Consider the following 15,111-nt stretch of genomic DNA (forward strand, 5'->3'; position numbering starts at 1 on the left):
TGAAGAAAAGAAAAATCTAAATACAATCAATATTTGGTGTGACCGCCCTTTGCCTTCAAAACAGCATCAGTTCTTCTAGGTACCCTTGCACACAGTTTTTGAAGGAACTGGGCAGAGGGGTTGTTCCAAACATCTTGGAGAACTATCCACAGTTCTATGGATGTAGGCTTGCTCAGATCCTTCTTGATGATGTTGCGATCAGGGCTCTGTGAGGGGCCATATCATCACTTCCGGGACTCTTTGTTCTTCTTTACACTGAAGATTAATGACATTGGCTGCATGTTTAGAGTCCTGACCAAATCCCCAACTCCATTTGCTCTAATGCAGCCCCAAATTTACAAGGGATCTCCACCATGTGTCACTGCTGCCAGATTATTGTACCGCTTGTACTGCAGCTCCGTGATGGTATTGTATGATGGATGAGCATCTGTCTGGATATAGCTCTTTGGAAGAAGCACAAAGAATCACCTGAGGACCATAGCTAGTCTGCAGCAATCTTTACACACCTGTCTAAAACTTTCCGCACGGTACTGTAAGGGTAGATTTAGACAAGTAGATAATCATTTGAGTTCCACTGGAGAGCGAGGTCTATGGTAGGGCTGAGGTTTGACTTTTCTATGAGTCCCTTTTTATTTCTAGTCAATGGCCAGTTCCATAATCCCACATCCATACTTGAATATTACAACCTGTTTTAATGGCAGGAAGCATGACAGAATATTCGGAGGTGTCCTCCATTAACATAATGACTATTGATTCGCCTCTTAGTACTTTTACTGTATCATAACAGAGATGATAAAATGGTAGCCTCTGATTGACAATAGTCTGGTACAGGACCTTATGTAGAGAAGTTGTGTAAGCAGATTATGAGGCACTCGTCTGTTATCCTGCAGGTACCCAAGGAATCTTAACACCTTAACGGAGCTGCCTGAAGATTACAGCATTCTGCTCAATCAAGCTTCCCACTTCAGGTACTGGATATAATACTTTATTCTTTCCAGATGCATTTTACTACATTGCCTACAGGTACATTTGCATTAAAGGGGCTGTCCCACAAATAACATTTATCACCTATCCACAGGATTGGTCATCAATATATGATAGCTGAGCCATGGGGGGGGGGGGGTCCCTAAGTCCCCTGTGTAAATGGATGAATGGTGCAAATTTGTGACCACTGATCCATTGACTTATAGGGGGTACTGATGGAGATAGCTGAGTCCCAGGCAGTCCCGTGGAGGTGAATGGAGTGGTGGTCATGCATGTACACCACCACTTCATTCACACAGGGGAGTCAGGGACTTTTGTTCTCGTGATCGCTTGGGGTACAAGTGATATGTCCCCTAGCTGATCATGCATTTATCACCCCTGTTTTTGTGACAGCGGTTGGACCCCCAGCAATCATACATTTATCACCTATCCGCAATGCAAAATGCTGTGTAAGTACAGGCGCTGAAATGGTAGTTGGAGGAACAAAAGGTGACATTAGATCAGACTCATTTACTCACAGTACTCAAGAGGTGGGAGAGAGAAAGGATGAGCTCAAGACACAATCCCCCACACCTCTCGCACCAGGCCAGCTCAGCGGATGGAACCACACTCAGCCGTCTGATAGATCACAATAGCAGGCTTCTATGCTGCAGGTAAACGAGTTTCGGGGATAAGGCAAAGCTCCCCTTCTTCAGGAGTAAAAACACAATAGTACTGAGATCAGAGGCAAACACTTATATGTATAGGGAGGTCCCGGATGCCATCACACAGATCAAAGGGAATTGATTGGTGGCCATAACAATGATGTAGGGCTGAAAGCCTGTTCGGACATGTTAACTCGTTAAATGGTTTGGCGCGTGGCCCAACATGGAACACACGCTGGTTACTATATCTCCTTTCCGGTCTCCTGCCCACCAACAGAATTTGACCGGAGTGGATAAAGCTTCCGGTGTGTTCGGTACAAAAAATGGAGACATTACCAGTATATATGTTGTTTTTTAGGTGCCCGAAATCCCAGGATGCTGAACGTAAACACCCAGTGATGTGTCTTCTGTGCGGGGCCATACTGTGCTCCCAGAACACGTGTTGTCAGGAGGTGGTCAATGGAGAGGAGCTGGGGGCTTGCACCGCACATGCATTGCACTGTGCAGCTGGAATCTGTATATTCCTCAAGTGAGTCATTGAATCAGACAAGATACGATAAAAAAGGAGTAACAGGAAGACTATCGGCATAAAATCTGAGATTGTGAATATTCATGGACCGTAGCTGTGCATGGCTGCAGGAGTGGTGGGTTTTGTGGTTACATATATTATGTATTTTTCAGGATTAGAGAATGTAAGGTTGTGCTTACTGAAGTGAAAACAAGAGGCTGCTTGTACCCAGCGCCATATCTGGATGAATATGGAGAAACTGACCCTGGTTTAAAGTAAGAATCATCTACATTCTCAAGCTATACTCGCAGTACGATTGTATCGATACAATATATTGGGCGTCCTTTTGGTATACTTCAGGGCTATAGACATATTTTGTGTATTAAATAGCACAGTCAGCCTCTTTTCAATTAAGGGGATCTTGCAAGAAACGTATATCACGTGGTTTACATTCACAATAATAGAAGTCAGTGGGCAGTGAATGCACCCGTGCAATATAGCTGCATACATGTGGCCTACATGCCCATCATATGTCAGAAGATTTTTCCAATTTACATGCCGACAGTCTTAGGCCTCATGCACACGACTGTATTTTTGGTCCATTCCGTTCATTTCTATGGGTCCTCAAAAAAGACAGACAGCACAAGGATCTCATCCATGTTCTGTCTGCATCCGTTATATAGAACCTGTACTATTCATGTCCGTTTTGTGGACAAGTATAGGCTTTTTGTGTTTTTACAGTGGGTCCCAGGAAAATTGGGGGATGCACACGGACCGCATCCGTATTTTGCGGATCCGTGATTTGTGGACCGCAAATCAAATATGGTCGTGTGCAGGAGGACCTACCCTAATGCTTCTTCTTTTATGAAATCTGTAATGGCTATGCAAACATTACTATATCACTGTCATGTAAAAACAAAAATTTAAAATGCACACAGGTAATAGAACCATCTAGAGCAGGGGTGCACAACCTTTTCTGGTTGGGGGCCAGATTGTCAGCCTGAATCAATTCCAAGGGCCGAAAATAAAACTTAAAGGGGTATTACCAACTGAAATATTATATTTATGGCATATTGAACGTATAGCATATATCATAAATGTCTAGTCACACTTCTAGTAATCCCATCTAATGGGAGAATACATGAAAGATGTGAGCAGCCACAAAAACATAGACCTACATGTCTGTTACCAGATGGTTGGGGGCTGCACAGAATGGTATAGAAGGTCGTATGTGGCCCCTGGGCCACAGGTTGTGCACCCCGGGTCTAGTATAATATATGTAATTTTCTATTCTTATTTTCTCTATGATCCGTTGTGAAGACGTGGGAATCCACTACGACTCTCCCGTGAAAGATACCGAAAGCTGCACCTCATGTGGCAACAGCACTGCATCATTGAGGAAATTGCACGTAACTTAGAAATAAGCCAGACATTTTTTGGCTTCAATTGGAGTCTCCTTTAAATGTCTGTTTAGGTGCAATTGGTAAGAAATACATGTATTACGTTTAACTTACATAATAATTAAACCTAACATATTAGACACATATGGGGTCATTTATTAAGACTGGTGTTTTAGCCGCCGGTCTTAATAACGCTGCGCTGGTGCTTGATGCGCCGGCCTCTACATATCTTTAGGTGCATTGACATGTCTAGTTTTGCACTGACCTTCAGATCTAAGCCATACCCCTTGGATGATGAGTAGAAATCATATAGAGTAATTCAGGACATAATGTTTGTTAAATTTAGAGCGTCACAATGATGAATTGCATTCTGTACATAGAACACAGTGACAGGTAAAGGAGTTTCCAACATGTATTAGGCGTATTTCTAGCGGAGATTGCAGCACAAAGGTCTTTTGCAGGTCTAAAAAAGGGTTTGTGGCAGGGAAGGAGACGGGCTGGCAGGCCTGTCTCATTCATAATTTTTTACACCTGTTTTAGGCGTAGAAAATGGTCTAAATGTAAACCAGCAAGGGAGCTGGCTTACGTTTAGACTGGTGCAGGATATGCCGAAGTTACGTAGAGGCCTTCGCCTATGCATAACTTTGGCAGATCCACCGCCAGCTATAGGGGTTAGGGCACTTTCACACTAGCATTTTTGTTTTCCGGTATTGAGTTTCTTCACAGGAGCTCAATACCGGAAAAAAAACTGATCAGTTTTATCCTAATGCATTCTGAATGGAGAGTTCAGGATGCATCAGTTCAGTTCCTTTTACGTTTTTTGGACGGAGAAAATACCGCAGCATGCTGCAGTTTTATCTCCGACCAAAAATACTGAACACTTGCTGGAATGCCGGATCCGGCATTAATTTACATTGAAGTGTATTAAGTGTTCCGGCAAAACGGATCCAACCTTTAAAAATGCAAAAAAAATATTAACACCGGATCCATTTTTCCGGATAACACCGGAGAGACGGTATTGCAATGCATTTGTCAGACAGATCTGCATCCGGATCCGTCTGACATATGGCATTAGTTTGTGTCCGGATTACCGGTTCCAGCAGGCAGTTCCGGCGCCGGAACTGCCTGCCAGAATCCTCTGCCGCAAGTGTGAAAGTACCCTTACTTTTAGACCCCCTTAATTAATAAACCCCAAAATGCAGGCACATACAAACCTTTTAAATTCCCTGTTTTTTCTGTTCCTTTTATTCCATCGTCCCTCATGGATTTTCATGTGACCATGACAGCCAGTTAGTGATTGCACAGTGACATACCATCCATATTCAAGTCTGCTTCAGGTAAGTTTCTTTCACCCTTATGATGGGAAGGCATCCAGTGTACAACACCAAGTACAGTTTGCCTTCATACCATAGGTCTATGCACATGACGACCTCCACAAAGACTATAAGCCTGCACCCTACCTCTTTTTTCATGCCTGATAAATGGTATTAGGGTATTACTTTCACATTAGCGTTTTTGTTTTCCGGCATTGAGTTCCGTCTCAGGGGCTCAATACCGGGAAAAAAAAGATCAGTTTTATCCTAATGCATTCTGAATGGAGAGCAATCCGTTCAGGATGCATCAGTTCAGGCCCTCTTCGTTTTTTGGCCAGAGAAAATACCAGCATGCTGCAGTTTTCTCTCCGGCCAAAAATACTGAACACATGCCGATACGGCATTAATTCCCATTGAAGTGCATTAATGCCAAGTGTTCTGGCAAAACGGATCCAGTTTTGCAGTCTGCGCATGCGCAGACCTTTTAAAAATGAGAAAAAAATAAATACCGGATCCGTTTTTCCGGATGACAACTGGAAAGACGGATCTGGTATTGCAATGCATTTGTGAGATGGATCCGCATCCGGATCCGTCTGACAAATGCCATCCATTTGCGTCCGGATTGCCGGTGATGGAACTGCCTGCCAGAATCCTCTGCCACAAGTGTGAAAGTAGCCTTAATTGGAATTGTTGCATACTATTTAACATGCAAGCTACAAAATTAACTCTTTTGAAGCGGATCTGAAGAGATTGTGGTTCTGTTTCTTAACATTAATGTTCTATGTGAATGGTGAAGTGGTCAGCCATGCTATAATATACGATACATCCGCTTACATCATCACTGAGAATTGTGCCGACTATGCTGACATCACCACTGCAGTCAGTGATTGGCTGTCACGGGTGAAGTAAAACACATCTTTACTCTGACTAACTAAACAAGGGACACCAAGGAGCCCTCAGCACAGAATTTTAATGCCTGTTTTTGTACAGAGTTCTGAACCACCCTTTAAAAGGGTTCTCGCATCAGAGACGACCCTCTTTAACACGAGTCCTGAGACCCTGGTCAGAAATTCAGATGAAAACCCATCCATGTAATAAATCCACCAAAGCAAGAGCCCCTCCTTCGTAGAAGCTCTTCTACCTGACTCGTAGGCCTCATGCACTCAACCATATTTTCGGTGCGCATCCGATCCGCATTTTTAGCTGATCAGATGCAGACCCATTCATTTCAATGCGGACAGCACACTGTTTTGCGGACAAGGATAGATCATTTCTACAGAAGCTAAAAAATAAATGGCGGCATTCACTCGGCTGGGATCCATTTTGTGCGGATCTGCGATTTGCAGACCACAAAAAGGATACGGTCATGTGCATGAGGCCTTAGGAGAAGGTTCTGAGAATGGTTCTCCCTCTATATCCATATGCCCTGTGTGTAATATGAGCTGGGTTGTTCCATTCAGTGTCCAAGGAAATCTAACTAGCCAGATATAAGTAATATACAGTATACTGGGGAAAACTGACTAGAATTAGATTAAGTGATCTGAAAAAATACCAATACCATTAAATCATTTACAACCTGAATATATAGGGTTCTTTGGTGTGTGTGTACGTCCCTATGTTGTGGTATTTAAATCCTGATGTCTTAACATTTCTGTTTCTTTTATAGGGACAAGCTTTAATGATCCCCCTTCACATCCCAATGACTGCAATGTATGCAAATATATTTTTTTACTTGGATAATCACAAAATTATAAGAGGATTCCCCGCACCAACGTAAAGAGAAGTCAAGACATGCTGCAAACCGTGTTTTATATGTTTATGTCAGTTCTCATTTTATTAGTCCAGCGTTGCCAACTATACCTGGTTTGATAATGCAATTAATGGTTATTTTTTCATGTGTTTTTATACAAAATATAAAAAAAAGAAGGAATAAAGCTTTTGTTTGAAAACATATGCAATTTGCATTACTTTACAGTTAGGAAAACCCAAATGTTCTTCTAAGGTTAAAGGACTTAAATGCTTTATAATAATAATAAAGAGCCTTTAGATTGTTTATCCTGTTAGTTGCACATACGTCCGTAACAACATATATATATCCAGGCAACCGAGGGAGACATAGTGAGAGATTTATAAAAGCAAGTGAAAGCTGTTAAAGTTGGGCCTTAGATAGAGAATGGTCCCACTGGGTCACAGTTAGAATTGGTTAAAATGGGTTGTGCAGTGCTACAATATTGATGATCTATCCGCAGGGGTCTGACTCCTGGCACCCCCGCCGATCAGCTGTTTGAAGAGGTAGTGGTGCTCATGGGGATGCTGCTTCCCCTTCAAAATGACCTGCTCATCGTAGAGGCAGCGCAGTGTAATTTCAACTGCTCGTCCCATTCAAGTGAATGGGACGAGAAACTGTACTTGCACTGCGCCACTGCTGCAAAGGAGACGATGAGCAGGTAATTTTAAAGATGAAGCAGTACCCGCATGAGCACCACTACCTCTTCATACAGCTGATCGGCAGGGAGTCAAAGGCATGTTTTGATCTCCACTTTAAAGGGGGTGTTCGGGATTCCCATAAAAATGCCCAAAATTTTTTACACCGATCGTTGCAGGTCTGTGCAGCAGTCACTAGCTCCTCTCTCCCCTGCCCAGTGTCTACAGAGCTGGGGAATGGTAGTGCCAGGCTGGGCAGGGGAGAGAGGCACGGACAATACACAGTGCTGAGGAGGGGCATGGCTAGAGGCCGTGCAAGCAGAAGGCTATGAGGAGAGGGAGTGTACGCAGCAGCAGCGCCCTGCTATGCTGCACAGGACTGTAGACGTGATGTCAGCAAGGAAAACAACAAGGTCACATAACAGCTTTATAAAGAAGCTAAAGGGAGCAGAAAAGATAGTTAGGTTATATTAGAGATTTGCTGCTCTGGTCAAGGCAAGTTTAAAGGGAAATAAAAGTCTAATCCTGGAAAACCCCTTTAAAATGGGGCAGGGACTTTGCAAAGACTTGCTTGACATTTCCCTTCCAGTTTTTTTTTTAATCTTATGTTGATGGAATATAGCACCATCGTTTGACTGCCAGCAGTGGCCCTAAGACTAAATTTGCTCATATTTTGACCACAAAAAAATAAGTTTGACTTTGTTGAAATTTCAGCGTCGAAAATTGTAAAAGGCATTCAAACAAATGTATGTGCCCTGTGTATAAAGAGTGCATGCATTTTCTGTCCTATGCTAAAACCACATGCTGCATTGTCACAAGTCATAATATTTTTCTTTAAGGGGGTTTTTAGGACTAAGATATCAGAAAATAAAAGGTTTTGTGAATTAATGCTATGTCTCCATCATTTTTCTTTTCCTCATTTTCAAGATCAGCAAAAGGCAATGTGAGGCAGGATGCATACTGTATAAACAAGTGAGCCGGCGGTAATGAAGGCTGCAGTCACATGACTTATCATGTGACAGACGTGTTCATAGCCAGTGATGGTCAGTTCGCAATGTTCGCCAGTGTTAGTAAGGTAGACTCACCCATCCAGCGATGCACAGGTAAGCCCTTACCAGTGCCGGGAGCCGGTCTGAAATCAAATGCAGTCACCGGGAGCAGGCAGTTCCGAGAACAGCCGCTGGGGGCCTTCATCGGGCTGTTCTCGGAACTGCCTGCTCCCGGTGACTGCATTTAATTTCAGACCGGATCCCGGCACTGGTAAGGGCTTACCTGTGCATCGCTGGATGGTTGAGTCTACCTTACTAAAGGGGGCAGCCCGCATGTGTTCGCTGGCGAATACTGCGAACTGACCATCACTGTTCATAGCTTCTTCCCATGTGCACACATAAAGAATAGCTCAGACGTGCTGCTAGATCTACTGTATGCTTGTGCACAAGCAGGGGAAGCAATGAACGCTGCTGCCAGTCTATACATGCACCCCTGTCCTTTTTCAAAACTTTGCTTTAACAGGGTATTGCCTCTTGGACCTGCACCTGTCTCCAGAAGTGGTGTCCTCCGATCTCCATACAGAGGAGCATAGCTCTCTCCAGTCATCAATATGGGATTTACAAAATGTTGCCCTGACTCCCATAGAAGTGAATGGAGGGAGCCACACACATGTGTGTGGCCACCTCTCCAGTCATAACTTTTTTTTTTACAACATCTGAAAGACATTTATTAGAAACTGGACAACTTCTGTTACCTCATTTTGGTCCATACAATTAACCATCCTACTCGCCTGCCAAGCAGCCAGCCAAAGCTCGTATCAGAAGGACATTTCCCATGCTGTAAAATGTGAAGCTGTTTATTGGCATCTATTTCTAATAATGTAATATGTTCCTGCGTTATCAACGCTTTCCCACCTGTAGTCTGCAGCCGCATATTCTGAAGGGACATAATGGGTGTTTTTTTGTTTTGTTATTATTTATTCTGTTGTGGTATTAGCTTTGTATCAGTGTTTGACTTCAGTTTTTGGATTTTCTTTTATTTAAAGAATTAGTTATTATTATACTAATGAGTAGACCCTTGATAACTAAAATATGAAAAGAAAATGTTTAGGCTTCTGGTTTGCATTGCATACTCGTACTATATCCCAAATCAGGTATGCCCAACCTGCGGCCCTCCAGCTGTTTCAAAACTACATCTCCCAGCATGCCCTTATATCTGTAGGCTGTCCAAGCATGCTGGGAGTTGTAGTTTTGCAACAGCTGGAGGGCCGCAGGTTGGGCATCCCTGTCCTATATCCTATGAATCAGCTTTCATTGTCCCAACTCATGTTTTCATTGAAACTGGTATTTCTTTACTTTTATGGGTTACGCACATTAGTCTGTTAATTTCCTGAATTAGACATTTACTTCCGTGTCGTGTCTGTGCTTCTGTTCACTCTTAATGTTTAAAGGAAATAATGTAAGAACTTCTTGCTATAAAATAAAAAATGTAAGATAATATTTCTGTGGTTACATCTTTAACACGAGTGCACTAGGCATAGGACATTTCAACAAGCCAGGTACAATATGTGAACTCCACAGCAACAGCCATTTTACCCAATATACCAATGTTGATTTATTCATTGAAAAGTTCAAAAACCAATAGCATGAAAGACAATAGTAGGAACAGTATACACATCACAGTATAAGGGTCCATTCAAACGTCCGCAAAATTTTGCGGAACGGGTGCGGACCTATTTATTTTCAATGGGGCCTCAAAAGATGCGGACAGCACGCAGTGTGCTGTCCGCGGTCTCGCAAGAAAATAGAACATGTCCTATTCTTGTCCGCAGCCACGGACAAGAAAAGGCATTTCTATTATAGTGCCGGCCATCTGCGGTCCGCAAAATGCGGAACGCAAAACAGTTGGACGTGTGAGTGGACCCTTATAGTGCAAAATGCGGAATGCACATGGCCGGTGTCCGTGTTTTGCGGATCCGCAATTTGCGGACCGCAGAACAGTTGCGGACGTGTGAATGGACCCTTAATAATATACTTAGTAATAATTTACATGCTGTCATTAAAAAACATAAGAGCTACAGTTACTTAGTTTTGTGTTGTGCGTTTGTTTGGCCAGAAAATAGCCTAAAAAAATAAGCTAACTATGTCAGGTGTCTTGTAGCAGGTTCTTTAGACTTTTTTAGGCTTTTTTCTTTTTAACCCATACTGTGTGTCTTACTGCCTGGCATTTTTGCATGCCTTGCTTTTTTTAATAGGAAATTATGTACCCCCATCCCGTAATGTCACTTCATCATTAGAGCAGTATGTGGAAAGTGCCATTAAAAAATGCCACACACTGTTTATGGGACTCAAATGTCAAACAATGAGGGGGGGGGGGGGGGGGGGGGGGAAGCCAGACCAAGAGCATTCTCCAATTAAAAAAAAAAAATGCCATTGAAGCAAAAAAAATAAAAATAAAGAACTCAAGGGTGAAAAAATTACAATAAAACCTTGTTTGTGCTGCGTTTAATAACGTAAAATGTAATGTAAAAGACCCTCTAAAACAGGAAAAAAAAAACTGTGTGGCGCCACCCTATAGGGGTTGTCCAACCATCAAAAAAAGGTACTCACCCTACTGATCCCCTGCAACTCCTGTTCCATCAGTTCACTGTCCGCTGTCAGTTTCTGCTTTTTCGGTTTCTCTTGACATAGAAACCGCCAGCGCAGGGGGTTATTAAGACCAGCATCTAAAACGCTGCTATAGCAGTGATGGATGGCTAACCTTAGCACTCCAGCTGTGGTGAAACTACGACTCCCAGCATGCTCCATTTATTTCTATAGAGTTCTGAGAGCAGCCAAGCAAGGGGGGCATCTTGGGAGTTGTAGTTTTACCACAGCTGGAGTGCCAAGGTTAGCCATCACTGTGCTATAGCAACCATGTGCACATAGGTCATAGTAGCTGTGTACATTAAATGATCTAATTATTATCATGTCTGTTTGAAAAAGTTTTTAATTTTTTTTTTTTTTAGATGCATTTGAGGCAAGATGTATGAATATTTACCTTTAAATACTGTTTGTTTGTTTTTATCTAAATGGGCTCAAAATTTTGCGCTAATTTTTTTCTTAATGTATCTTTATAACAATCAGAGCTCTAAATCTCCTGCATAGATACAGATTTAAAGGAAATCCTTCTTCTGACGACCTTCATCATCTGCTAGCTTTAGGGCTTACTGTATACTGTCATTTATTGAACACATCAATACTCCAGTATGCTGTGAACGCATAAACTTCATGGACTGGTGTTTGCAGGTAACTACCTTTGTCTATGTAGGATATTTGGAGCTTTGTGTGAGTGACCCAAAGCTCTGACTACTAATCAGCACAGAACTTTAGATCTCTGAGTTGAGAATGTCTCCTTGTTGTAATATTAACCATGCAATGCCATCTCTTCCCTTAATTCTGATTGCATTAAGTAGGAATGACCATCTAGCTAAGTCTTCCTCCTGAGCCTGTCTATTTCTGTCACATAGCAGATGTTAATCCCTGACAATGTGCTTTCCTAATAGCCTGTCACGGCGGGGAGCGGGGAAAACCCCCCACCGTGCAAGGGCAGTGGCTGTAACGCCAGATAACAGGGCACAGGGAGCTGGTCACCACCTAAAGTAACCCTGAGCTCTCCCTGGACTCCTAGCGCATGAGCCGCCTCAGATGGTAAGGGGGCTCATGCTCACGAACCTAGGACCCTACTATCCCTGTAATGCCCTAGGCCTAATGACAGGGCAGAGACCACCCATTCATCCTACACCACGGATGAAAAGGTGTCTCCAGAGGCCCAGTGGCAGACAGGAAGCAAGACCATAACTATGCTATCCACACTTACCTGCCGTAGCCAAGATGGAATGCGGCTCCAGTCTGGGAAACCCACAGTCTTGTCTTCACTTAAACCCTCCGGGAAAGCACGCCCCTTTCGGAGCCAAGACACCACCAGAAAACCTCCATACACCAATACAACATACACCAGGTGGGGGAGAAAAACAGAGACACACCGGAGGGGACACACAGCCAGGGCAAGGAATCAATATAATAAATAAGGGTGACTCACAAAGACATACCGCCAGGGAGCAGAGCTCCTACTCAGGCAGACAACAAAATAAGACTGACCACAGGCTCCAACATATAAAGAGGCCTGAGGTCACACCCACCACACCTAAACGGGGAAAACACCAACTAAAGGAAAGTGTACGTGCGAACAGCAAACTACTCGTTGCCCCCGGCAACCAGTCTGCACGCAACAGCATCACGGTCAAACAGTAATTTGACCGTGACATAGCCTTCTTGTCTTTGAAATAATCTCTGAAAATAAGGCCTTGTTCACACAAGAGTTTCTCTATACTTTTACTTAAAGGGCATCTGTCAGCAGTTTTGTACCTATGACACTGGCTGACCTGTTACATGTGCACTTGGCAGCTGAAGGCATCTGTGTTCATATGTGCCCGCATTGCTGAGAAAAAAAATGACGTTTTAATATATGCAAATGAGACTCTAGGAGCAACGGTTGCTGTTAGGGTCCATTCACACGTCCGTTGTTTCTTTCCTGATCTGTTCCGTTTTTTGCGGAACAGATCTGGACCAGATCTGTACCCATTTATTTTCAATGGGTCCTGAAAAAAATCGGACAGCTCAATGTCTGATTTTTTTTCAGGACCCATTGAGAATGAATGGGTACAGAACTGGTCCAGATCTGTTCCGCAAAAAACGGAACAGATCAGGAAAGAAACAACGGACGTGTGAATGGACCCTTACTCTTAGAGGTTCAGCCCTCTCTCCAACTGCTGCACCTTCTCCACTTTGATTGACAGGGCCAGCCAGTGAAAACATCATCATGCCTGGTCCTGTTAATCAAAGTGTAGAGGGAGCAGCAGTTGCAGAGAGAGCAGAGCCTCTAGGTGTAATGGTAACGCCCCTGTTGCTCCTAGAGTCACATTTGCATATATTAAAACCATAATTTTTCTTAGCAATGCGGGACCAATATGAACATGGGACCAACACAGATGACATTCTGGGTTTGCAATAAATTTTAGTGGCTAAATGATGACTAGATGCTGAACTTGTATGTGACAATTGCTATTACTCTACTAGTCAATGTGTTGCACTTAGTAAATAGTATAGGAATAGTATTCCCCATAAAGTGACAATTCTGGAGCATCTCTTCTTAGAACGCTGTGTTGTACCCTTTCTCTGTTATTCTTCCGGGAAATATTTTACTACAGTGACATGAGTACAGGTTTCTTATTCCTACAATATAGCAAGCTGCCATTTTAAAATAACTCATATTAACCAACACATTGATTAAATAAAAAAGGAACTCCAATACTCCATTTAAAGGAGTTGTGACAAGTTTACAAGTTATCCACAGGATACAGGCTAACAAACCGATCGCTGCTGGGAACCCCATCCATTCCGAGGATGGGGGTCCCGTTCCCCTGATCTGATGAAGCGGCAGGTTGGACATGCATCCTGCCGCTCCATTCATTCTCTATGGAACTGCCGAAAATAGTACAGGACTCGTTTTTTTTCCAGCGGACCCACAGAGAGTGAATGGAGCGGCAGGGCACATTCTTAACCTGATGCTCCATCCGAATGGGGGAACGGGACCCCCATTCTCAGAATCACTGGAGATCCCAGCTGTCGGACCTCCAGCGATCGTTTAGTTATCCTCTATCCTGTGGATAGGTGATAACGTGTAAACTTGTCACAACTCCTTAAATAATTGGCTATTACTTGATATTTACTGAATAAAGGGACATATTCGCCCAAAGTTCAGAATTCATCAAATATGTGTCTTAGGTGGCTGCGTCCACCATTTGTCATTTCTCGTTATTTAAAAAATTTCAATAAAAACTTAATGAGAAAAAAAAATACGAATTCACCACATATGCAGCCCTGAGTTGACATCCTAGGTGTGCAGCGTCCAAGAGTCATGAAAAGCTTCACGATGACAGGTCATATTTTCTAGACATTTCTTTACTTCAGATTGAAATGCGCCTTATTTATTTTATATAACTTTGTATCTTTTAATTAAATGTTCCATTTGCATTTTATGTAGTTATGTAAACAGTCCATTAAACACAAAAATCACCAAAAATAGTCATAAGTATAAAATAAAACAAAAGACCTGTCACCACTCCTTACAGTTCTGGAGCATCTTCTCAGAAAACTCTTTGTGTTGTTCTTCTGTTATTCCTCCTGAATGTTTATGAATGAATTGACAAATGGGACTTGCCATTCTTCTTGTCAATGAGATGTCTCCATCCAAAGTCTGATACTGTACTGTCAGCATTGTTTAGATTGTGTCGAACTATGTACGGATTCAACTCCAACTGGTAACACCCGATTGTCCGTGTACTCGCACATTTCTAGAAAGAATAACAGAGGAAAAACGCAACCCATAGAGCAAAGAAAATATATTCTTGGAGTATTTACTAAAATAGACATGTCAGAAGTGCAGACATGTGATATTTGGGCAGACACCGCTTTACCGATTGAGGACAGATGGCCGTGAGTTAGAAAAGCAAGATCCGTGATAATCAGTGGATCGCCAGGCAAACTTCTATTTACACTGGTACTGTCTTTTTGAGACAACCCCTTTAATGTAAGGAGAGGGGTTGGCTAACGTATTACTGTCTAATTTTTATCATAAAAATATATTAATATTTCATAATATTTAATTTTAGCTACAGTACTTCAATAAAACTTGAAAGTAAAAATAGTGAAATTGTGAGAGAAGGCTAGATTTTTTCCTAGGCACAACCAATCAACAATCAATGATAACTTTTCAACTATCGTTGCTTATAGACATAAAAAATTAAA

At 42.5% G+C, this 15,111-nt stretch overlaps 1 protein-coding gene across 2 annotated transcripts in view; it reads left to right on the plus strand.

The window, feature by feature from the left end:
• The window catches only part of UBR1 (ubiquitin protein ligase E3 component n-recognin 1), a 144,732-nt gene that overhangs the window by 128,383 nt on the left and 1,238 nt on the right, over positions 1-15,111 (plus strand). Inside the window, exons 44-48 of one of the 2 annotated variants that reach the window (XR_005774952.1) lie at positions 891-968; positions 1,987-2,157; positions 2,310-2,411; positions 3,457-3,619; positions 6,516-7,100. Coding sequence is in view for 1 of the 2 variants with exons in the window: in XM_040412845.1 (XP_040268779.1) it covers positions 891-968; positions 1,987-2,157; positions 2,310-2,411; positions 3,457-3,598 (493 nt within the window). In the remaining variant the exon portion in view is untranslated. Of the gene's footprint in view, positions 1-890; positions 969-1,986; positions 2,158-2,309; positions 2,412-3,456; positions 3,620-6,515; positions 8,333-15,111 lie in introns of those variants that run through there. The other variant, XM_040412845.1, reaches the window with a different exon arrangement.

The sequence above is a fragment of the Bufo bufo genome, chromosome 11 (assembly GCF_905171765.1).
Source record: "Bufo bufo chromosome 11, aBufBuf1.1, whole genome shotgun sequence".
NCBI classification, from domain to species: Eukaryota; Metazoa; Chordata; class Amphibia; order Anura; family Bufonidae; genus Bufo; species Bufo bufo.